The sequence below is a fragment of the Thamnophis elegans genome, chromosome 4 (assembly GCF_009769535.1).
Source record: "Thamnophis elegans isolate rThaEle1 chromosome 4, rThaEle1.pri, whole genome shotgun sequence".
In the NCBI taxonomy this organism is placed as follows: Eukaryota; Metazoa; Chordata; class Lepidosauria; order Squamata; family Colubridae; genus Thamnophis; species Thamnophis elegans.
Window position 1 is genome coordinate 118465894 of NC_045544.1, and position 25050 is coordinate 118490943.

At 43.3% G+C, this 25050-nt stretch overlaps 1 protein-coding gene across 1 annotated transcript in view; it reads left to right on the forward strand.

Moving 5' to 3' along the window:
* Positions 1–25050, forward strand: part of RNF43 (ring finger protein 43) — a 51098-nt gene that overhangs the window by 20640 nt on the left and 5408 nt on the right. The window contains 9 exon segments of the mRNA XM_032216106.1: positions 8575–8649; positions 12533–12664; positions 15454–15517; positions 15520–15554; positions 17173–17328; positions 18402–18431; positions 18433–18505; positions 20683–20786; positions 22671–23970. Of these exon segments, the coding sequence (XP_032071997.1) occupies positions 8575–8649; positions 12533–12664; positions 15454–15517; positions 15520–15554; positions 17173–17328; positions 18402–18431; positions 18433–18505; positions 20683–20786; positions 22671–23970 (1969 nt within the window).

The window sequence follows — 25050 nt, forward strand, 5'->3', positions numbered from 1 at the left end:
GGAGATGAGCAAATTTGCACAATGCTCCTTGCTTTTAAAATGAGAGCTACGTTTCCTTTAGTGAATTCATCTCTCAGACCAGTGGTGAAATTCAGCAGGTTCTGACAGGTTCTGGAGAACTGGTAGTGGAAATTTTGAGTAGTTCAGAGAACTGGCAAATACCACCTCTGGCTGGCCCCAGAGAGGGGTGAGGATGGAGATTTTGCAATGTTCTTCCCCCAGGAGTGGGGAGGGAATAGAGATTTTGCAGTATCCTTCCCCTGCCATGTCCACCAAGCCATGCCCACAGAACTGGTAGTAAAAAAAATTGAATTTCACCACTGTCTCAGACCAAAAAATCTTGAAAAGCTTTGTAGAATCTGAGGTGCTAAAAGACCCAGTATAATTTTTAAGAGACAGGACCACTGCTGAACATTAAGATTTCTATCCTTTTGTCTTCCACATTCTATTAGGATACATTCATTTAGGAATTCATCCCAAATGTACATGCACACACATGTGCAAACCAGGGATGAAATGCTGGAAAGGTTTAAAGAAAGTGTAACTAGTCTCCCAGTTTGAGAGCACCTTTACAGCAAAACTTAAGCTCTCTCCCTTCCCAACCTCCCAGGGCAATCCTGGAGCCTGAGATCTGCAGTGCCTTTGATCTTACAGCTGAGAAGTTGTGCTGCTAACCTCTGACCTCTCTGTTCAAGGCAGGCTTGGCAATTGCGAAGCCAGCCTGCTGGAGCAATTCTGGCGGATACCTGCTCACACACGCTTTCCAAGGACGCTGAGATCAAAGGCAGCTGCTGAGAGTGTTCCAGCCTCTGCACTTTGCTCATCAGACTTCCTCTTTTCCTTCCTTCCAAAAAGAGGCAGGTGTTAACCATTTCCATGCCAGAATTGTCCACAACGGTGATTCTTCAGTGATAGAGGTGCTAGGGACTCTACAGAAATAGCCAGTGGCAAGTACTTCCCCCTCAACCTTCAAAGGGACTCATAGTCTACTCCAGTGCTCCACAGTTTTGCAACTTTTAAGAGAGGGGGACTCCCAACTCCTAGAATTCCCTAGCCATCAGGAATTCTGCCAGTTGAAGTCCAGGCCTCTTAAAATTCCCAAGGATGAGGAATACTGATGTATTCCAAAGGCTTGACTGTGCCCTTCCAATCCCAGGTTCTCAAGCAGTGGTGAAATTCAAAAAAATTTACTACTGGTTCTGTGGGCGTGGCTTGGTGGGCATGGCAGGGGAAGGACACTGCAAAATCTCCATTCCCTCCCCAGTCCACACACTCTGGGGCCAGCCAGAGGGGGTATTTGCCAGTTCTCCGAACTACTCAAAATTTCCACTACGGTTTTCCAGAACTTGTCAGAACCTGATGAATTTCACCCCTGGCCTCAAGCCTTTGGAGAGGGCACTTTTAATTTTCCTGCTTAATTTGTAGAGATCCTAACCAAGCAGTACTAGGCTAAATGATCTCATCCAGGAGGAGAATTTGGTTTCTTACCCCTAAGAATTATCAATGGAGACTCTATCTTCAGAGGCAACATACTCCAGAGTATCACATTCTGAGGGAAAGAAGACTCTTGCTAGTAGTTTTCCTTTTGCGGTGGGGGTGGGGAGAAGGACCCAATTGCTTCAGTGGAGCAAACATGGGCAGTAATAGTCCAAAGTTATACTCCAAAAGTACATCAATAGCAGGGTTGTGCAGGGGTGGGGGGGCTGAACTTGATCTTGCCCTTTGAGTAGTGTGCTGGTGCTTGCACTCCAAAACAAGAACTAGTATAGCAATGGCATTGAAATTAATTTAAATACACCTTAATTAGAATTAGTTAGTTAGATTTCATACTATACATTTAGGGTTAGCATTGTATGCTTCAAAAATAATTTGGCAGAAGTGCTTCAGATCTTGTGCAAGGGCAGCTCTTCGCTGCTGTTCATTAAAGCTCATGCATTTCTTTTCAAGGCCTGAGCCTGAAATAAAATGCCACTGCTTTGAGAGTTTCATTAGACACACATTGCTTTAATGATTTGACTCCTTAAATCCTCTTTCAGAAAACCTGAAGAAAATTAGATACACTTTAATGAGTAGCAGAAAGGTACTGTGTGTTTATGTGAGGTGTGAATCTCTTCCTCTGAATCATTTTTAAAGCATACGCAGCTCAAATATTTATCATATAATTTAATGATAGATTTTGGAGGAACAGCATACAAAGCCTCAGAAGGTTATATGAAGTCTGGGGATCATAAAGTTCTGATAACATGTTCAGATCAATTCTAGGAACTTGTTCAAAGTTTTCTTAAATTGGATGAACAATAGAACAGTTACAGATCTAATAGTATAGCTATTCCTCAACTTACAACACTTCATTTAGTGACCAAAGTTACAACAGCACTGAAAAAAGTGACTTAGGACCATTTTTCACACTTGTGAACTGTTGCAGCAGCCCCATAATCACATGATCAAAATTCAACCACGTGGTAACTGACTCATATTGATGATGGTTCAGAGGTGGGTTCCTGCCAGTTCTAGCTTCTATAGAAATCTACAGTGCCATTTAGAACTGGTTCTAGCTCCCCCCTCCCCCCCCATCTGCACATCATCAAGATGAAGAGCGAGAGGAGGAATTCTGGGAGTTGAAGTCCACAAGCCTTAAAGCTGTCAAGTTTGAACACCCCTGGGTTTTTTTTTCCTAAAGGGTTAGGGGTGCAAGGGTCTTGTAACTTGACAGCTTTAAGACTTGCACACTTCAATGCCAGAATTTCTAAGCCAACATTTTGGTTGCTAAGCAAGAGCATTGTTAAGTGAGTTTCATCACATTTTACAAGTTGGCCACTCCCACCCAGTCACATGGCCGGCAACCCACTCCCACCTGGTCACATGGCTGGCAAGCCACTCCCACAAAGCAGGCCACACCTACAGAAGAGGTTCTAAAAAAATTTGAAACCCCCCACTGTGATGGTTGCAGCGTCCTGGGGACATGTTATCACCTTTTGCGACTTTCTGACAAGCAAAATCAATGAGGAAGCCCGATTCACTTAACAACCATCTTACTAGCTTAACAACTGCAGCGGTTTACTTAACAGCGGTGGCAAGAAAGATCATATAATGGGGCACAATTCACTTAACTGTTTCGCTTGGCAACATAAATTTTGGGCTCAATTATCATCATAAATCAAGGACTACCTGTAATCCTCATGTTTAATCCTCATGTACATTACAGAAGCAAAGCATATAAACAAGCCAAGAAATGGATTGCAGTTGCAGTTAAGACTGTAGCCGGGGCCTTTGCTTTTGCTCTTGGCATTGGCAAGTAACATACAAATGTCACCAGAAGGTCTAGGGGTGTGATGGCGAACCTATGGCACGCGTACCAGAGGTGGCACACAGAGCCCTCTCTGTGGGCACCAACATCATCACCGTAGACCAGCCAGCTGGTCATCATGTTTCCGGCACTCTGGTGCATGTGCCTTCCATTTTGGGCACCCTGTGCCTAAAAGGTTCCCCATCACTGGTCTAGGGTTAGAATGTTCACTCCCTATTTTCCTAAATTTTGGGAACTGGATTTATTAAAATAACAATGAACTTATTGGATTCTTAATGCACCTTTCTGATGATTTCCTGTTTTTGCAAAGCAAACGTTGCTCTCCTGTGATTTGGTGGTTGACCATTGCATAATGGTCTTGTGGAATTTGGGATCACAGATGGGGGCTGGGGGCATTTGTGTCCCAAAGGTTACCCATTTCCTAGTGTGATGTAAGGAGCCAGATGGTCGCAAAGATCAAGGGCAGCAGAGACCATTTTTACTCCCCCAGTTGTCAAGTGCCCAATCTCTGGATTCTAAGCAACATTGAAAGGGATTTTTGGAGGCATGATTTTGAATACGACACAGCTTTTATACCAACTTGAGAAATGTCACCTTCCACAGGAACAGGTTGCAAAATCATCAAAGGTACATTTTTCTGGCATTGCATCAATCCTGATAGCCAGTCAGTTTCTGAGACTAGGGTGAGGAAGGAGGGAAAGATATTGCAATCTTGACTCCAGCGGATATGTAAGAAGTTGCTCTTGCAGGGTTTGTGTATAATTATAAATGAGAGTGGGTGGGATGGATTTACAGACAAGGGAAAGAGGAAATAAAAAGAGCCAAGAAGTCACTATTGGTTTAGCTTAGTTAAGGAGAGGCCCACTCGGCCAGCAGTTCATGACAAAAGGGCTGACCTCCTATGCCTGTGATGGCGAACCTGTGGCACGCATGCCAGAAGTGGCACACAGAGCAATCTCTGCTGGCATGCGTGCTGTCGCCCCAGGTCAGATCTCCGTGGCGTTTCTTTTGTGAGCTGCTGTTTCTCTGCAAACGATGAAACAGAAGCTCACAAAAAGATCTTACCTCTTGCTGCATTGGCGGTGTTGGGATGCCCCGCCTCCCGCCAGCCAGCTGGTCTTTGAGTCTTTGCTGTGCATGCATGCGCATGTCCACTCATGCACAAGTTTGCGTGCGCACACTTTTAAGTTTGGGCACTCAGTGGAGAAAAGGTTCACCATCACTCTCCTATGCTTTAGCTTCACTGCCCAAACCCACCCATCCCATCATTAGGGCGGTGTTAAATTTCTCTGTCTCTGTACTGGGGGAAAGAGAAAAAGGAGAGTCATTGTACGTCCTTTAAAGAAGACATTCCCTGTTTAGACCCTCCAGTTGACTTAAATACAGGCAGTCCTCAACTTACAACAGTTCGTTTAGTAACCGTTACAACGGCTTTGAAAAAAGTGATTGAGGACCATTTTTCACAATTGCGGCCTTTGTAGCATCCCCGTCATCCTGTGATCAAAATCCAGATGCTTGGGAACGGGTTCGCCCTTATAACCATTGCTGTGTCTCGAGGTTGTGGGGTGACTTTCTGCAGCCTTTTGACAAAGCAAAGTCAATGGGGAAGCAAAATTCACTTAACAACCGGGTTACTTACTAACTTAACAACTGCAGCGATCCACTTAGCAACTGTGGCAGGAAATGGGGCAAAGCTCACTTAACAAATGCCTCATTTAAGCAACAGAGATTGTGGGCTCAATTGTGGTCGTACGCCAAGGACTTGGAGAGTATGCCAATCCCCTTTATGTTCTGAGCATACATGAACTGTGCTGCTTCATTGAAGTCTGTGGCCGTAAACTAAGTGCCCCGATGATGGCATTGCTTTCCCCATGGATATGTTAATTGTAGAACATGCCAGGGCTCAGCTTTAGATCTTGAGAGTGATAAGGAAACGGAGGGCTTTCAAGTGTCTACCTGTGTCCTTTGCTCACCTCTACCTATCAGATCTTAAAGGACAGGTGAGGTCTTCTGAGGGACTTAATTCCCAAATTCCTGTTTCAGGGAGAGGCTGAGCCTGGCAGTGCCCACTGCCCCCTTTGTTTGCCTTTTTCATGTGCCTGCCTGAAGGCTGCCCGCACTCAAGCTCAAAGCTCAGAACTGGCGAAAAGCCCCTGCTGAATGGCTCATACAGCCCCGGGCTTTGGTGAGGCAGGGCTGCGGTTCACATCCTAGGCTTTGAAGCAGAGCCAGCGGGTGGCTTTGGGGCCTGCTGGGCCTGGCGGGGATCCAGTGCCAATAGGATGTGTGGGAGGGAAGCAGGTGAGCCAGCTAGTTAGGGCGGAAGGGGTGGGGAAGGGGAATTTAAGGTAGACCAGGGAGAAGCGGGAGCAGGCGGGTGCATTGCGGTGCTTGGGTGGCAGGGCTGCTTTCAGTGTGGGGCAGGAACAGAGGAGAGCTTTGTTCCTCCAAGTAGGGCTGGGCTGGGCTGGGCTGGAGAGGAGGGGAATGGAAAGTCAAAGTCCTGGATGGCTCCTGAGTTTTTCCAAAGAGAAGTAAGATCACACCTTGCCGACCCAGAGAGGGGCCTTGCCTTTTGTTGGCGGCTGCGACATTGTCCTCTTTTGAGCTGAAACCAGCTCAATTCAGCATCTATGTGCGCATGACGGTTGCACACACCTACACACGCTCAGGCATACACACATGTCGCACATTACTTTTTTTTAATCACTTTTGAATTTGGATGCAATTCTCGGCTTTGCAATAGATTAAAAGGTCGGAGAGGGGCTATCCTTTCAGAGCCACGGACCTTTCTTCCCTGCGGAGGAAAGTCTAAGAACGACTTTAATGGGAGATGCCAAGGATTGAACCAAAAAGCAGGTCTCAATGTGCCAGTGTTGTGGCCCATCCCTAGTCCTAATTATAGTCTGGACTTAACTCTGAAAGCAAGGCTGACTCATTTTGACATTTGCATCTCATGATATTGCTCCACTGCTCATGACCACTGATTTATGTGGTTTCTATATTTTAATATATTGGTGCGTTTCTATTTTTAAGCCAAATAAAAACTGTTTTAAAGTTGTACAACTGCTTAGAAAAATATAGTATGACAGTTGACAGAGGCCTGTTTTTTTTTAAAAAAAAAAACGGAGTAGCAATAGCACTGTAGCAAGAGCACTTAGACTAGTATACCGCTTCACAGTGCTTTACAGCCTTCTCTAAGCGGTTTACAGAGTCAGCCTGTTGCCCTCAACAATTTGGGTCCTCATTTTACGCACCTCGGAAGGATGGAAGGCCGAGTCAACCTTGAGCCTGGTGAGATTCAATCTGCCAAACTGCTGGCAGCCGGTGATCAGCAGAAGTAGCCTGCAGTACTGCACTCTAACCACTGCGCCATTGCGGCTCGTTGCAGCTTGTTGGAGTAACAGATCACTCCTTCAAGCAGAGAGCATCGACTATAAAGATTCAGATCAGATATTATAAGGAGTGGGCTACACCAGTCTAATTCCATTATGAGTGCCTGTGAGCATGGCAGGGGTGGATGGGCAATGCATTGCTTTGGCCTATAGGCGACACAATCTACTGGGAACATCTTCCAGGCTCAGGGAGGAAGATGGCTGCTTCTGATTGTTCTAAATATCTGAACAAATGAGCTGAGCTGGCAATAAAATTTATGGATCCCAAGACATTTAGAACTCCCCAATTTCACTGCGACTCGGTACAGGGCGTCCTCAACTTACAACAGTTCATTTAACAACTGTTCAAAGTCACTGAAAATGGTCACTGAAAAAGGTGATTTGTGATCATTTTTCACACTTACGACCATTGCAGTATCCCCATGGTGACGTTATTTATATTTGGATGCTTGACAACTGACTCACATTTATGACGGTTGCAGTGTCCCAGGGTCATGTGATTGCTTTTTGCAACCTTCTGACAAACAAAGTCAACGGGGAAGCCAGATTTGCTTAACAACCGGGTGACTTAACATATCAACTGCGGTGATTCAGTTAACAAATGTGACAAGAAATTCGTAAAATTGGGCAAAAATCCCTTAACAAATATCTCACTTAGCAGCATAAATTTTGGGCTCAATTGTGGCCATAAGTCAAGGACTACCTGTAGTACAAATCACACACTCCTTTTTGGCCATTTCTTCCTTTTCAATTGTGATATTATACAGCTCTAAATCTAGGCATCCTCCTTTTCCCAAACTGGGATTGTATTCTGTAAACGTAGATGTAAATAAATAAATGCATTGTTTAGATGTGAAGAATCCATTTTTTATGAAGTGTGGGTCTCCCGAGTTCAGTAGCTTGCCTTCCAATACCCTGCTTTCCCATTATAAAGACACAGGTAACTCAGTACAAACCAGGCCTTCTTTTCCCACAGATGGGGACCACAGCAATCTAGTAGTGCCAAAAGTGCTTTTTCAAGAGGCAACTGGATTTTTCTGGTTTTCTTTGAAGACATTTCACTTCTCATCCAAGAAGCTTCTTCAGCTCTGACTGAAGATGGAAGGATTTATACTCCTTGAAGACAGCTGGTCATTTGCATTCTTTTGGAGAGTAGTTAAGGTCACCTGGAGGTTTATCTGTGTCATCAGGGTAACCTGAGCGGTGTAACTCGGTGTGGAGCCGCCTTGGAACTGTTGAAAGGATTGTGTTGTAGACTGGAGATAAATGATGTCGTATCCTTACCACTCTGCTGAGAGAGGGCTGTTTAATTTTGACATAGATGGCCTCTTTGACCCCTCTTTCAAACCAGCAATCCTCTCTGTCCAAAATGTGGACTTTGTTGTCTTTAAAAGAGTAGCCTTTGTCTTTTAAATGCACCTGGACTGCTAAATCTAGTCCTGATGGGTTTGTTCTCCTTTGTTGTGCCATACTTTTATGAAGTGGTTGTTTTGTTTCCCCAATGTACAGATCTTCATATGGCTCACTGCATTGTACTGCATATACCATGTTGCTCAGTTTGTGTCTGGGTATTATATCCTTGGGGTGGACAAGCTTCTGCCTTAGGGTATTTTGGGGTTTGAAGTGCGCATGTATGTTGTGTTGTCCATCCAGTCAGAGCTGAAGAAGCTTCTTGGATGAGAAGCAAAACATCTTCAAAGAAAAACCAGGAAGTCCGGTTGCCTCTTGAAAAAGCACCTTTGGATGACTGAGAATCTCCATAGATGTGCAATCTAGTAATTGAGGTGGATAACAAAGAATGAGAGGGGCTATGTGGTCACGATGATGCTCTTATTCACATATATTCTCTTGAATTCTTTTCTCTCTTTGCAGGCAAAACTAGCCGGGGAGAGGGGAGCTCGGGCTGTTCTTTTTGACATTACAGATGACCAGAGTGCTGCTGACCAGGTAAGGAGATTCTGAAGAAAAGGGGAAATGTTCCTTTCTTGTTTTAACAGATTTGCTTTCAAAAAGAAATGAGAGGCCAGCACTTCCTTCTCTCATTCCCCTCTTTTTAAATATTTCTGATTTTTTAAATTAATTTGCCAGTTAGAGGACTTGACAAAAGCAATGACCTTCAGAAGTGCCATCATGAATTGGGACAGTTTATAAGTAGATGGGCGGTCAGAAATCCCAAAATCTCATTTGAGCTGACTATGCACAGCCTGCTTCTCTTGCATCTTCATCCCTGGTAGCCCTGTTTCCTCAGACTGTATATTCCCCTGTTACGTTTTTCTTCCAGAGGAAATTGCCAGGTCCATTTCTTTTCCTACATGCGAAGAACGTTGGTCACCAGCATAGAAATGGATATGAGAAGAGAGCAACTAAGCTTCTGGGGGAGAAAGACAGCACTGTTAATATTCCCTTATTTCGGCCTTTAGATGACTGACTCCCTTTCCTCCTGTGTCAGGTGACCTGTAAAAACAAAAATATTGTAGCTGCCCTTTCATGTGATATATACAGATTTTCCTATCATGACCAGGTAGCCTCATATTTCCTAATGTTAGGCATGGCATTCCGCCATAATGAAACATGGAAAAGTGGAGCTAAGCAATGCTTGAGTATTTTTTAAGTGATAATGGATGTGACCCAAGTACTCTTTGGAATCTAATTCCATCACACCACATCCACAAATATTGTTTCATTTTATTTCACCACTAACATTGAATACTAGAAATCAGGGATTTCTTTTGGTACCTCATTGATGGTGTAGATTTTAATGTGTCTTCTAATCTCGGAGCTAAAAATGACCTAAATTGTTGATAAGCAAGGACATTTTGCAATCCTGTTCAAAAAAGTAATAGCCTGCCTTTACAGTGAAGCTAATCAGATTTAATTATTTATCAAATTTATAAGGGCACTGGGTGGCACACAGCAATAGTACGGCTTCTGATTGCTTTTTCCGAGTCTCTAAGGACCTATTCTCTGCTTGGAGTAAAACATGGCACAAACATGTCATGGTAATATCTTTTTATTGTCCTGATTACATTGTCTTCATCTCATCCCTGGCCCATGAAGAGAATGCCTTAAGTCATAGAATCATAGTGTTTAAGAGATTTTTGAAATTATCTGGTCCAACTCCTTCCCCTGTCTTGTAGCTTGGAAGACTGAATATTTGCACCAGCAAATACAATCTTAAATCCACATATTTTGTGATGATACTTGCTTTTGTTCTTGTCTCCCTAATTCATACTGGGATAGAAAGATAGAAACTTCCACTAAGAATGATTGCAATGGTCGGTATGGCCAAAAAAACACCCATGTTTTAGAATTAATACGTGCAGGAAAACGGAAAGCTTTATCTTTAGCTTTGTATTCAGTCTTGCTATTTATAGCAAGACTGAACACAGATAAGGAGTGCCTTATGGCAATGGGATGGGTGGGTGAAATGTGCTTATTTCTTCATCTTTATTGTGCCTGCAGATTACTGACCAGCAACCCTGTTTTTAAGTGATTTGATCCTTTTTGGATAAGGTGGAGTTGGGGATCCTTTGCAGGTTCATTGTAAGAATTACATTCAGTATCTGATGGATAAAGTTGCTTGAATCTGCTTGAAGTTGTCCTGCTTTCAGTTGTGCTGTCCAGTTATCGGGCCTGAGTTTGATCCAATTACTTCCAAAGAAATGGACAGGATCCCTGGAATGCTATCTGTGTGTTAGATCCATGGCCCCTCCTGGCTGGTTAAAGCCTCCTAAGAGATTGACATGTAATGTGTTCAAGCGATGGTCAATATCTCCTTGTCAGAGGCAATGGTTCCACCTGCCTTAAAAGAGGTAGTAGTCTGCTCGTTAAGAGAGCATCACTGTAACCAGCTGTACTGGACAATCTTCATCAAATCTCTAAACATTACAGATGAAGGTTTGTTTATTCGTTTAAAATATTTGTGTACCAGCAGCTGCCTATCTTCTTACAAACTCTGGCCAACTTCCAATCAAGGTTGTTGAGGAGGTAGTAGAGATACAGCTTCAAATGTCTTTGGAGGAAGTTTTAGAGGAACTGGACTCATTGAAGTTGGGGTTCAAGCTATATATAGCACTGAGATGGAATTGAACATGTTTGCAGCTGGCCTCTGGAAGGCTTGGGATGGGGGTAATGTGTCCACATTGGCGCTTCTTGATCTTTCAGTAGCTTTTGATACCATCGGTTGTGATATCCTGGGAGGTAGAAGGCCCTGTAATAATGATTCTGCTTCCCCCCAATTCCAGTTGGGGTTGGTAGGAGGGAAAGGTCCAGCCTTAGGGTCACCTGTCTTTCAGCTGCCACAGGGCTTGACTCGCTCCCTGGTCCTATTCATGTCTATATGAAAGCACTGCATATGGTTTTGGCATAGGGTGGAGTTTCATCAGTAGGCTGATGCCACTCAGTTGTGCCATCTGTGCCTCAGGCTGTCCAAATGGTGCTGTTGAAGCGCTTGCGTTTTCCCAAGGCCTGGAGGCTATGTAGGTCTGAATGGGGAAGAGCCAGCTTCATTTCCACCTTGACAACCCTGAGCGGCTGTGTGTTCTAGAGCTCCCCATACCTGGCAGCTTTCCACTGCTAACTCTGAATGGGGTTACATTTCCTCAATCAGGGTTGATTTGCAATCTCGGGGTCTTCAAGGACTTGCAGCTTAGACTTAAGGAGCAGATGGCACCTATGGCCAGGAGGGCTTTCACACAAAAAGTTCTTGTGCACCACTTGCACACAGTGGTGGGATTCCAATAATTTAACCACTGGTTCTCTGCCCTAATGATTTCTTCCAACAACAGTTCACCAAACTGCTCAGAAAGTTAACAACTGCTCTCCCGAAGTGGTGCGAACCGGCTGAATCCCACAACTGGTTGCACCCATTCCTGGATTGGAGGCGCTTCTCATTGTCATATTAATCACCTCACACATGGATTGTTGCGACACATTCTTCATGGAGCTGTCTTCAGAAGTATTTAGAAGCACCAGTTGGCCCAGAATGGCAGCGGCATGGGCAGAATTGCATGCACCATGATACTCCCACACAGTGCATAGCTATGTGCTCTGCAGTGACTCCAGCAGGATTTCGGTTGCACTTCAACAGGCTAGTTATCTTTTTTAATGTGATGCATAGCATGGGGCCAGAGTAATTGGGAGACCACCTCTCCCCAACCGGTTTTGCCTGAGCCACTAAATCTAGTAGAATGGGCATGGTTCCTGGTCCCCTCAGTGAGGTAATTTCACCTGGTGGGTCCTAGGAAGCATGTCTTCTCTGTCATGGTTCCTGCCATATGGAAACATCTTTGCCCTAAATATGGATGACCCCTAACCTGACTAACTCTTCCTTCAGGCATTCGGGCCAGGCTGTTAGTTCTGAAGCTCCAGTGTCGATGTATAGGATGGATATCCTAAGATATTAATGAGGAAATGTGACCTGGGGTGTGGGTGTGTTTGTTACAACTGTTGATATTTTGCATTTATGTTTGCTGCCGGGAGTTTCATTGGCTAGATGGGTGGCCTTATAAATTTATTAAACAAACTCAGTGTATCACTAGCTAAATCAGAAAGGAGTACCGTTTGGATTTGAAGGCAGCTTGATGGTCCTCACCTGGTCATTAGATTGCCTTCTTATCACTAAACTGACTGCTAAGCAAACAGCTTTCTGGGCAATACCATATGACTCAATGAGATGTTTAAGATAGCCTTCTTCCCAGTAGAGATGAGACTTGAATCCAATCTTTGCTGAAACATGCTAAGAAATGATTTCCAGGTTTTCCCCCAAAAGCCAAGTGAGTGTTTTGTAGAATGGTCCAGAGAGCTTGATTCATATTCCATCTGTCCACAGTTGAGGAAGCCTCAAGAGCTGAGTCATCCTGTTGGTCTGATCTGGGGCCACAATGCTGAACTTCTCATGAGAGTGGTGAACAATAACCGTGAAGCCCATGTGAAGATTGAGGTGAAGGAAATGCCAGCTTGGGTAAATAAGTTTTTTCTTCTCTAGATCCTTATTGAAAATCTGAAGTCATTATCACAGTAATATTGATTGCGTACCTATACTTGACTAGCCACAGTTTTCTCCATTTATCATAGACAATTACAGCAATTAGCCATGGTTTTAGCTCTGCTGCATTTTTGGTCTCCTCTTTAGCCTAGGACAAGGGTGTTCAACTCAAGGCCGTGGGCCGCATCTGTCCCATGGGTGCTTAGATCTGACCCACAGGACCGCCCTGGAAACCATGAAGGACTGCCCACGTTGCCTCTGTGCAGCCCTCTTGAGCTCCGTTTTTGGCCACGATGGCCTTCTGCAGCCGTTTGCCAACAAAAACAGAGCTTGGGGAGGCCATGTGTGGCCCACCCAGGCTCCTTTTTCACTGGCAGAGGGCTACAGGAGGCCATCATGGCCAAAATTGGATCCTGTGCAGCCAAAAAACGGAGCCATCGAGTGATGTCAAAGCTGGCTACACCCACCCTGGCCATGCTCACCCCTGGCTCCCTGAGGTCAAACACAACCCTGATGTGGCCCTCAATGAAATTGAATTTGATACCCCTGGCCTAGGACAACATTTCTCATGGTGTTTGACTATAACACCAATCCCGCTCCAGGCCATCTTAGATGTAAGAAACTGCTGACTGGAGAAATGTAACTAAGGCATATTTGTGATATTATGGTGCTGATTTTCATATTTTTCTATTCATCCTTTCTTCATGCCTTGGTTAAATTTAGCTGCTCTAAGGAGGTTTCTGTTCATTTTATTTACCTACTATCTTCCTTTACCTGTACCTTGGTTATTCCCAACTTAAGCTATTTTTTTGTTTTCACCTCAAAGTCCTCAAAAGATGCCACTAATCCTATCATGGTGCAGATTTGCCTTGTAAAAGAGTTTGATCCATTCTTCCTCCTTTTTTACCTGTTGCTTTCAGCTATTATTTGGTTCTTTGGCCAATGGTCCTGGATTTTCCTCAAACCATTTCTTTAATGCCTTTATTCTCTGCTTGGCTATTTACTTTTGAAGCAAAATAGCAATATAAATGTTTCTTGCTCTTTTTCTTGAAATGCTAGTTAGGTTTTTTCTTAATCAGTTTATTGTCAAATACTCACATCTCAGTATTTTTGTAGTATATCACAGGAGTGAGTGTACCTCCTCACATTTTGTAATATTTAAGGATATCTTGCCAGCAGTTTAGACATTAATGGCTGTGTATTGTGTTATTTTGAGGAATAGCACATTTACATTGTTATACAAGCTGTATACTCACTACTCTAAATTGTAGGCCTAATGTCATTTCATTAATGTTGCCACATGAAAAGATATCCTTAAATATTTACAAATATGAGGGGTGTACTCACTTCTGTGATATACATGTGGGTAGCCCTCAGCTTACGATCATAATTGAAACCAGAATTTATGTTCCTAAGTGAGAAATATGTCAACTATGAGTTTTGTCCCATTTTACTTCTTTCTTGTCACATAAGTGAATGACGGTATTTGTTAAATGAGTAACACAGTTGTTAAGTGAATCTGGCTTCCCCATTGAGTTTTTTTTGTCAGAATGTTGCAAAAGATGATCCCGCCATGCAACCGTCATAAATATGAAACCAGTTGCCAAGCATCCAAACATAAATGGGGAGGCTGCAACGGTCGTGTGACAGATGGTCGTAAGTCACGTTTTCAGTGCTGTTGTAACTTCAAGCAGGCACTGAATGAACTGTTGTAAGTTGAGAACTACCTGTTTATCATCATACATTTTTTTCAGTCCCAGTTGTGGTGATTTTTTCCCCTTGCTGCTGCATCAGCAATGAAAGAGCACAAAATGGTTCTTTTGTTTTAATTCCTCTTAATTTTCTTCGCACTTTCAGGTGAGCTAGAGCCCTAAACCTCGATTCCTTCACTTTATGTAATAATTCCACCTTCCCAGTCTGGCTCAATAACATTTGTTGCAGACCTGCTGCAATCATCTTTTTGCCTCATGTCCTGTTCTTTGCATTTGTTGTCTTAGATGTCTTTCATCTTAGACGCCTATCAGTCTAGCTTTCAAGCTTCTTACCCTGGAGAACCACTCAGTCCTATCTTAATAGTCCTTTTCTTTGTTAATATGTGAGCTTTTATTGCATTCCTTGTTAGCTATAATATTATCAGATTTTTTCCCCCTATAGTAAATCTGTTGATTGGAAGTAGGATTTGCCCTTAATAGCTTTCATTCCTATTTCCTTATTTGTTCCTTTTGTACTCAGATTTCTCCTTCTTTATCCTTTCTCCTCTCCACTTATATCCCTCATATTTCTAGCCTTAATCCCCTTTATCTACTATCTCCTTCCCAGGTAGCTTTTCCTGTATCTGGAATTTAAGTATTGTTTTTATGTTGGTTATACATATCCCATATTTGATATTTCTACATATTTCTGTTATTTTCTGCCTAATCATCACCATCTGAAACTTAATATTCTAACGTGGAATTTCGAGTTATTCTAGCTTAATCTAACCTTTTCTCCTTTACTTCTTTTGCATTAAGCAATATTTATGTCTCTTACTTTTGTCCTGCATGTTACCATGATATTGTTTTGATTCCTGCTCAGATAAATTATATTGGTTTAATCAAATTGTTGACTAAATTATAGGATAATGTAATATAAACCAGTGAATGCCATGGTTGTATAGAGATTTGAATTGATACTTAATCACCACACTATTCGATTTGTTTTGGCATAATATGAGGTTGCCTATTGGAATGAATGGCAGACCTCTAATCTCTTGCGTCTCCCAACAGCCAGATTATGATGTTTGGATACTGCTCACCGTTGTGAGTACTGTACTGGTCATTGTTGTAATCTCTTCGTTCGCACTCGTTGTCAGCCAAGCAGAAATCAGGTAAGAATTGTTTAGTAGTACTCCATCTGATTGTGACGCGGTGGCTCAATGGCTAAGAAGCTGAGCTTGTCGATCAGAAAGTTGGCAGCCTAGTGCCACGTAACGGAGTGAGCTCCCGTTACTTGTCCCAGCTTCTGCCAACCTAGCAGTTTGAAAGTGAAAAAATAGGGACCACCTTTCGTGGGAAGGTAACAATGTTCCGTGCACCTTTAGTGTTTAGTCATGGTGATGACCAGTCATGGTGATGACCATGATCACAGAGACATCTTCAGGACAGCACTGGCTCTTCAGCTTTGAAACGGAGTTGAGCACCGCCCCCTAGAGTCAGGAACAACTAGCACATATGTTCAAGGGAACTTTTACCGTTACCTTCCTCCATTGATATTCAAGTGTTCTCAATCCTTCCAGAAAATGTTTCTCTCTCGGATAACATGATTAATATTTTACTTAATATTTCCTGGTGAGCCATTAAAATGTATGCAACTTAAGACCCTATGGAATTTGAACTATAGGTTTTGGATGTCAGACACATATTTTACAATGGCACCAAAAATTTGCAAAGCACAAGGACTGGGTATTACGGTATATCACTCCAAACCTAAATAGTACAGACTTATGATCACCATTGAGCCCCAAATATATGGTGCCAAGTGATAAATTTGTTAAGTGATTTTTTGCCGCATTTTACGAATTTTCTTGCCACATTAATTAAGTGAACTCCTGCAGGTGTTAAATTAGTAAACACAGTTGTTAAGTGAATCTGGTTTGCCCATTGCTTGTCAGAAGGTCACAAAAGGGACCCTTTGACTCTGGGTCGCTGCAACCATCATAAATGTGAGTCAGTTGTCAGACATTCAAATGTAAATCATGTGGGGATGCTGAAATGGTCATAACTGTGAAAAATGGTCATGTCACTTTTTTCATTACCGTTGTAACCTCGAAGAGTCACTCAGTGAACAGTTGTAAGTGAGGACTAGCTGTACTTTATTTAATATTGTACTTAAACTTGTAAACTCATTCCCTTTCTGGAGGCTCTAAGCAGCAGGTCGCTTTAGCAATATCAGGCTTTTGGTACAGATGGACACAATTACATTTTGATTTGATATAATAAAGAGATTTATGGAAGGGTTTATGGGGATTTTGAAAAGTAGCTGCCTAGTGAGTTTAGCTGTTTATTTATAAAGTTATATCCCATCCATCTCCCAGCAACTCTGCAATAGTCATTTACTGTACAAGGAAAGCTAGATTCTCTTCCTAGTCTGACTCAGCCGAGCTTCCCAGCAGCAGATCAAAGATCAAAGTGTTGAGTTTTTTGTCTGCATCTTCCCAACCACATCTGCCATACATTGTGCTGCTACAAGAGTTGTCAGGATTCTCCTGAAATTCTCATAGGTGCGTTGCCATTGCCATAGCAGCACACTGTAGGAAGATATGGCTCCCTAAAAAAAATCCTGTATTATGCAAGAGAGGTTTGGTAGAACTAGGTTGCCCCAAACCCCTTTAACTTGGTCATCTATTAAAACTGCAAGGAAATGCTGACTGTTGTGGCCCATATCAGCTGTGCAGGAGGCAAGGCCTTGGAAGATTCCCTCCCTCTATTTTCTCATCCTTCCCTCAGACGAATGTGCAGGAAACGACCATGCAAGCGATCAACCGGCTGGCCATACGGAGGTATCAAACCCCCCATCGGTATGCGCCAACGGCGGACTCTGCTAGCACCTGCAGTTCTCCTCCCATATGTGCAATCTGCTTGGAAGAATTTTGCGAGGGGCAGGTAAGCATACATTTCTGCCAGGTTTGGGAGTCCCCATGTAGATTCCCAGATCAAATAAGCAGGCCCTTCAGAGTCCATTATGGTGAGTGAGAAGAGGAATGCCTGTTTTTAGAACAAGGTGAAACCAAGTCGAGCCAATCTGTGGATGAAGTGATAAAAAAACATGGCTCTTTACAGGTGCATTCTATATTCTAGAGCAGGGTGTCAAACTCGATTTCATTGAGGGCCGCATCAGGGTTGTGTTGACCTTGGAGGCCTCGGGTGGATGTGGTCAGGGTGGGTGTGGCCAGTTCGACATCATTCATGTCAAGGGCACCTGTGATCCCCAACACCAGATCCGGCCCCCAGGCCTTGGGTTTGACACCCCTGTTCTAGAGTCCCTTAGTGTGCACTATGGAGTGCTCTAGTATTGCATCTAATTATTATTATTTTTTTAAAAAATTGTACTCTACCCAGAGTCATGTTTTGTTGTATGGATGGTTATATAAATTTGAAAATAAATCTAAAATGCATTTTAGTGCATTTTTCACATGATGAAAACAGCATCGCACTCTCAAGTTCTGTCCCCTTTTGGGTAGTTATGATGATATGATGCATGTAGAAAAAGGGCAGATGTTTGCTCTAAGGCTGGTTGGAGCACCCTGACCACCCTTTCCTCCCCATTGAGATCAGTCTGGTCCCATCTGTGAACAGGAGAAGGAGCAATGTCCAAAAAAGCCTTTGTAACTAAGAACTAATGCCTATTTTAATTCTTCCCAATCATTCTATCATCTTATTTTAGTCTTTATAAATCATCATTTTATAATTTTTTTTACCCATAGACTAGATTAAAAACACACGAAACCTCAAATGAGTAGTGAGGTTTGAGAGACAGAGACATGTTGTTCACAAGACTTTGATTCCTAAACCTCATTACTTGTTTGAAGCTCAGAGATTTAACCACATTCCCACCAGACCTTTCCAGTGAGATACGCCACAAGAAGCAGCAGACTGACCCACCCAAATCAAGAGTGTTCCTTTCTTTGAATCCGGATCGCTGCCTTCCCATCCCATTGCCTTTTCCTACTTTACAGGAACTACGGATCATCACCTGTTCCCACGAGTTTCCATCGGCAGTGTGTGGACCCTTGGCTCCAGCAGCACCAAACATGTCCATTGTGCATGTTCAACATTGTTGGTAAGAGTGAGCAGAAACATCTCTGAGATTAGTCGTTTAAAATCAGTCATGCTGGATCAGGCCTAAGACTACACAGTGTCTGCCATTGGCAATCAAAGGCCTCTGGGAATTCCACAAACAGACAAAGGGCACAATACTCACAGTTGTTTTCAAGACTCAGGCATCAGAATCCAGACGTATTCTACCAGGGGTGAAATCCACTTACCTTTGCTACCAGTTCGGTAGCAATGTGAGTGCGTGTACGCAGAGCGTCGAATCAGTGGCCGGAGCCGCTACCGAGCACTCCTGCAAAGGTAAGCGAACAGTGAGTGGGGGGAGATCCTGCTTTCTAGCTAATATAAATCATCATCACAGCTAATTGTCGGAAAACCAGTTCGCCCGAACCGGTAGCATTTTTTTAACTACTGGTTCGGGTGAACCGGTAGCATTTTTACTACTGGTTCGGATGAACCAGTCCAAACCGGTAGCATTCACCCCTGTATTCTACCTAAGAGCATAAAAATTCTGATTTTTTTAACAAGAGATCTGTAGCCATTAACAACTCAGCTGTATTTGGTTGAATGAATCTCATCTAATTTCTTGGACTAGAAAGTATAACAGTAAACTAAATGGGGCTGCCATTACAGCATTTTGGAGGCAACAGTTGGCGCAGAATACAGTAGTCAGGCTGCTGTTGGGAGAAATACCAATGTGATTTCTGTATTGATAGTCAGGTTTGGATCAGTGGTGGGATCCGGAATCCCGTTCCTACTGGTACGGTTGGAACGGCCCGGCGTTGTCCACATGGACCCGCGCAGCGGGCACACCAGTAGTGGGTTTCAAATTTTTTAGAATCCCTTCTGTAGATGTGGCCTGCTTTGTGGGAGTGGCTTGCCGGCCATTTGACTGGGTGGGCATTGGCCAACTTGTAAAATGTGGTGAAACTCACTTAACAACGCTCTTGCTTAGCAACCAAAATGTTGGCTCAGAAACTCTGGCATTTGAAGCACGCAAGTCTTAAAGCTGTCAAGTTACAAGACCCTTGCACCCCTAACCCTTTAGAAAAAAAACCCAAGTGGTAGAGGGGGAGGGGAAATAGGATAGAGGGGAATGATGGAGGGAAGATAGAAAGTTGGAGGGGGGCGAAAGAAAGGGTGTATGGAGGGTCGAAGAGGTACATTGGGTTTCTATTTTAGGGGGTATTGTTGACAAGAGGAATGGCTGTGTTATTGTTTAATGTTATATGGCCCCGGTTATGCACAGTATATATGTGACTGTACAAAAATGAAATGGAAAAATAAAAACACATTTAGACATGAGAAAAAAACCTGAGGGTGTTCAAACTTGACAGCTTTAAGACTTCTGGATTTCAACTTCCAGAATTCCTCCTCTCGCTCTTCATCTTGATGACGTGCAGACGGTGGGGGAAGGGAGCTGAAACCCGGTTCTAAATGGCACTATAGATTTGTGGAACCTCTTCTATAGAAGAGGTTAGAACTGGCAGGAACCCACCCCTGGTGCACACACAGACGTGCAGCGCGTGCATGCGTCTTACCCGCTTCTGCGAGCCTCCGCGACGCTCTAGCTGCTCAGCGGAACGTGTGTGCGGAAGCGCCAAAGACTTAAAAGACTGGTAAGGAACTCGGGGCGGGCAGGTGGGCCCATCCGGAGCACTGTACCGGAATGGTATCCGGTGCTCCAGGCAGGCTCCAGTACGCCCATTCAGGGACCTACCGCCTGCAGCCCACCATTGGTTTGGATCCAATTCAAAGTGTTGGACATGACTTAGAAACCCTGCGTGCTTGGCAGTGGGGTTATCCTAGGGACTGTATTATGCAAAATATGTATACTCTTAGGACTTCTGAAGAAAGTTCTGTTTAAGATGCAGTCTCTGCCTGCAGAAAGCCATACAATAGAAAGTAGGTCTTTTTTTACTTTTATTAGAAGTTTTGAATAGAATAAAGTATACGTGTTTGAAAGAAAAAAAAATGCAAATATGAAAAAGAGAAAATAAAAGCAGGTTTCCCTCTATGGCTGGCCCTCAAATTGTAGAATATTGTCCCGCTTGCTTGACATTCAGAAAGCAAGGAAACTTTTTTTAAAAAAAAATAGGCCTTCTATACTTAGTTAATGTCTTAACTAAAAGACTGAAAGAGCATCCTTAGTAAATGCACAAGACATCTTCTTTTTTCCTGCAGCCAAACAAGCTGTATTAAACGGTCTGTGTTTCCTGAAGAGTTTGTGGAGCAGTTCCAAAAATATTAGTACCTTTGTATACCATTCCAAAAATCTGTTTGCCAAGGTAAAGGCAGGATATACCTCATATCATAGACTATAAACTGTCCCCCTCCCCCCCAAAGTTGCCCTGGATTCTGGACTATATATACTGAATAGGTGAATTACTTTAAATTCCTGAGCTTTGTAATCCAGTCATCAGGGAAAATGAAACACCCACATTTTGCAATACCCACATTGTTCTACCCATTATGACTGTCCAGCGAGAGACTTCTTGTATGGCAGAGGAAGATGGTATTTCTCAGAAGCATTCAAATTATTTGAAGCCAAAGTATTTTTACAAAACTGTATAAGCTATGGTGTAAACCCTGGTGTAAAACCCTGTTAAATTATAGAAGTGTTAATCTCTATATGTAAACTTCTCTATAAACCTACTATTGACTGGTATTATATTAAAAACTGTCAATTATTTCTATGAAGCAGACCCTGTAAATGGGTCGTTATCTAGAATATTTACTTTAATACTGCTTCAATGGCCGTGGTGTTTTTATCAGATTTCTCAAAACTGCCTACTTTTTTTACGTATTAATCAACATGTAGGCTTTTAATTTCTGATATAAAGAATTCTCTGTCTTATCCTCAAAAACCTTGTTTCCTCACCCTCTGCAATTTTTACCTGCACATACTCAGTCTTTCTGAAAGTGGTAAATCCTGAGAAAGGGCTTTTAAATAGATAGCACTCCATGTAGCTTCCTATTACTTTCTTACCAGCTCTCTCTCTCTCTGTGGGTCAGAAATAATTCTGGCCTTTAGCTGTACTTGGGCCCTAGACCTTTGACCATTCAGATTTGGGGATAATTCTTGCTTTCTTTGCCTTGATTTCAAACCCATCAGCCACTGAAAAAAGGCCAAAAGAGCTTTCCACTTGCCAATTAAGCATTAAAGCAGTCAAAAGAGGGTGGAAGATTGAGAGTGCAAATTTAGGCATTCTCTCCATACCAACTGGGAAGTCAGTTTAACATAAGATCCAATCCCTAGATACAAAACCAGCATCGTAGTAGCACACGGCTCTGCAAAACTTTTCCTCTGGTTACACCATCTTGGTTATTGTTTGGGTTCTGAATCCCTCATAAATGCATAGAGAAAACAGAAAATGGTCAGGATAAAATCGGGCTGCTCCAGATTTAAAAAAAAAAAATCTTTTCTAAATCTGTAAAAAAAAAAAAAGGAAACAGCCATCCAGCTTGCACAAAGGAAGCTGAGAAACGAGTGAAAATTGACTGCTCCCCATTTGATGAAGCAGTTTTGTTCTTTGCTGATTTGTCTGCTATGGCTTTATCGGGTATTTATTCAGGCATTGCTGCAGATTAACAGCGTTGTGGCATTTCCTGGTAGGGCTGGGAGAGACCCCCTGACTGAAATTGTGAGAGGCACCGCATATCAGCTCAGAACCATATTAAGATTGATGACCTAATGGTCTGACTCAGTATAAACTTTCACTTGTTTGCATTGCTATAGTGTGGAGTTCAGGCTGGAGGCTTCAAACACGTTGCGGTCAAACTGCTGCAATAGTTAGTTCACAGAGAAACAGATTGGCTGAAGAGAATCTGGCTGCCCAAGTTGAAGGTGTTGGTCATTACCAGAACACAGAGAGAACCCAGCATCATTTTACTTCCAAACGAGACATTGCAAACTCATTTAGATAAAAGATAGCTGCTAGTCCTATAGAAGATTTTTTTTATTACCATACTGCATGATTATGATCACAAAGGTTGAAGTCTCTGCTCAAAATTATTTTTTCTTTTCCAGATCGGATCCCCCCTACTTTACCTAGGCAATCTCGTGAGGACCGGCACAATTCTGGATCTAGACAGAGGCCTCATTTATTCCGGCAACGACCGGGGCGTGCCTTGTACCACATCTCACGAACTGTCCCTCATACGCCCTCCAGGAACTGCTCTTCAGTGGGCTTCCGTGGACACCTTTCCTCCACTCTCCTGAACTCTCCCAGTTGGATATTGGAACTATGCATTACTTGCCCTATAGGCCAATTGGCTTTGAGCCTTGGTGTGGCCACCAAGCGCCTCCCAGCAGAAGCCTGTTACGTTCTCAGCATCCCCTGGAGCCCCCAGTGTGTGAGCCAGCCCTGCCCTCTCATAGGCTGTGTCTGCTTCAGCACCAGCCCTCTTGCCAAGGTCTCAGGGCTCCCCTTGCAGCCCAGATAAGTCATGCTGTTCCTTTACATCGAGGAATTCGCCACGGGAGGCATCACCACCACCACAGTAGTGGCTCTGGGGAGAGTTACCTTACAGAACCCAGTGGATACCTTCCTGATGGCCCCGGTAGTGACTCCAGTTCAGGTCCTTGCCATGGCAGCTCCAGTGACTCCATGTTGAATTGCACTGACGTCAGTCTTCAGGCTATCCATGGCAGTTGCTCTACTTTTCACAGCTCCCTGAGCAGTGATTATGATCCGTTCACCTTCTGTGGCTCAGAGAAGCTGACCACGGAAAGCAAACAAGACTCTTCTTCATCTGGGAAGGACTCACAGCTTCAGTCGGTAGACTCCATGGTAACAAGTAGAGCACAACTAGCCAGTAATCATGTCCACTATCACCACCATCACCACAGGCATCACCATTATGGGCAGAAACCTTCCAGCTGTCCAAGTGGCAGACCAAACCAAGAGTCTCATCCACGCAAGATGAAATATTCCAGGACAAAGGTGGGATCACAAAACATCTCAGTACCAAAAAGGACAGAGAAAATGCAAATGGTAGATCTTTCTAGGCAAGGACACACGGAACTGTATTTGGCAGACGGGTCTGACATTAGCATGACAGCCAGTAGCCAAGCTGGAACTGTTGGACTGTGGGGCACTCAGAAACCCCATGCACAAATCCATCCAGGTAGAAGGAGATGGAAGTGTCCTTTTGAGACGTCACCTGAGGATTCCAGCACAACCCTGGAATGCAGAATTGCTAGCCATCCTGGTGGTTTTTCTAAAAACCAGGGTCCCCCAGAAATTCAACCTCTTTTAGTAGGGGGTCCCCCTGCACATAATTTTGCAGCATTGCCGGAGATATCAAAATGCCTAACTCCATGTTTTACCATGGAGAACCAGGAAAAGAGGAACATGCTGGGACAATTGGATTGTGAACACACATTTCCAGAAGAATGTTCAGACTTGGATGCAACAAGAAGCAACACAAGCTCTTACCTCATTAATAGAGTTCCGCAAAATCTTCAGGGTAAGTTTGAACCTTTAGAGTCTCATATATCTTTATTTTCCAGGATCATTTTTCAGCTCTGTTTTCCATCTGCAGTATGTAGCTGCAGTACTTTTGAAAACCTTGTAGCGTCTGCCTCTAAAATGTATGTCAATCTTCCTCCATAGAATTCAGGGAATAGAAGTTAGTTTGTTACTGAGCTTTGATACAATCTTGATTTTAGAGGATTGTGTTCTACATAATATGGAGGGGTCTGGAAGCTTTTGATCAAAGATGTCAACACCTTCAGCTTATAGGAACTCAAGCATGATGTGTTTTACTCATCTTGCACCTTCTCTCTAGGAATCAGTACTTAAACTTCCTCTCTGATGACAATACTTTCGAGTATTGCAAATTAAAGCATTATTTGATAAAGGAAGCGTACTCTGGTGATATGGATATAGGAGACTCATCTACATTGGTTGAGCATTGGACTAAATGATTTACAAAATAGCTTCCGACTCAATTATGCTATTCTATCTGAAACTTTGCCCCTACTGTGAACTTACTGTTCGTATAAAATTTATCTTGTATCTTTATCTTTTTGTATAAAGTAGCTTGCAATAGAGGTAGTCCTTGACTTACAACTGGTCTAATTACCATTCACAATCACAACTCAGAACTTCCAACTATTGTAAAACATTGCAATGTCCCTCCTCCTCCCTGTCACATGACATCATTTGGGGCGTTTGGCAATCTGTTGGTATTCACGAGCTGATGCCAAGGGCCCTGGAATCATGTGATTGCTATTTGCAATCTCCTCTGCCAGATTCCTCAGAACATCAGTGGGGAAGCCGGGAGGAAACATTGCAAAGGGGGAGGGGTGGATTTGAGCTCCGTCCCCCTCCAGCCAAAAGAATTTGGGCACTGGATGAATGGACTTCAAAGCTGGTGAAAACGCTATTGAATGTCAATGTTCTGAAAAGCTGCGAACGTTGACAGTGTTTTAGCAAACCCCATAGTCTCCATCCCTCCAGAAGGAATGCCAGCATTTTGAGCCTTTCAGAATATTGTTTTCTAGCGCTTTATTGAATATTATTGTCTTTGTCCCCCTGGAGGGAA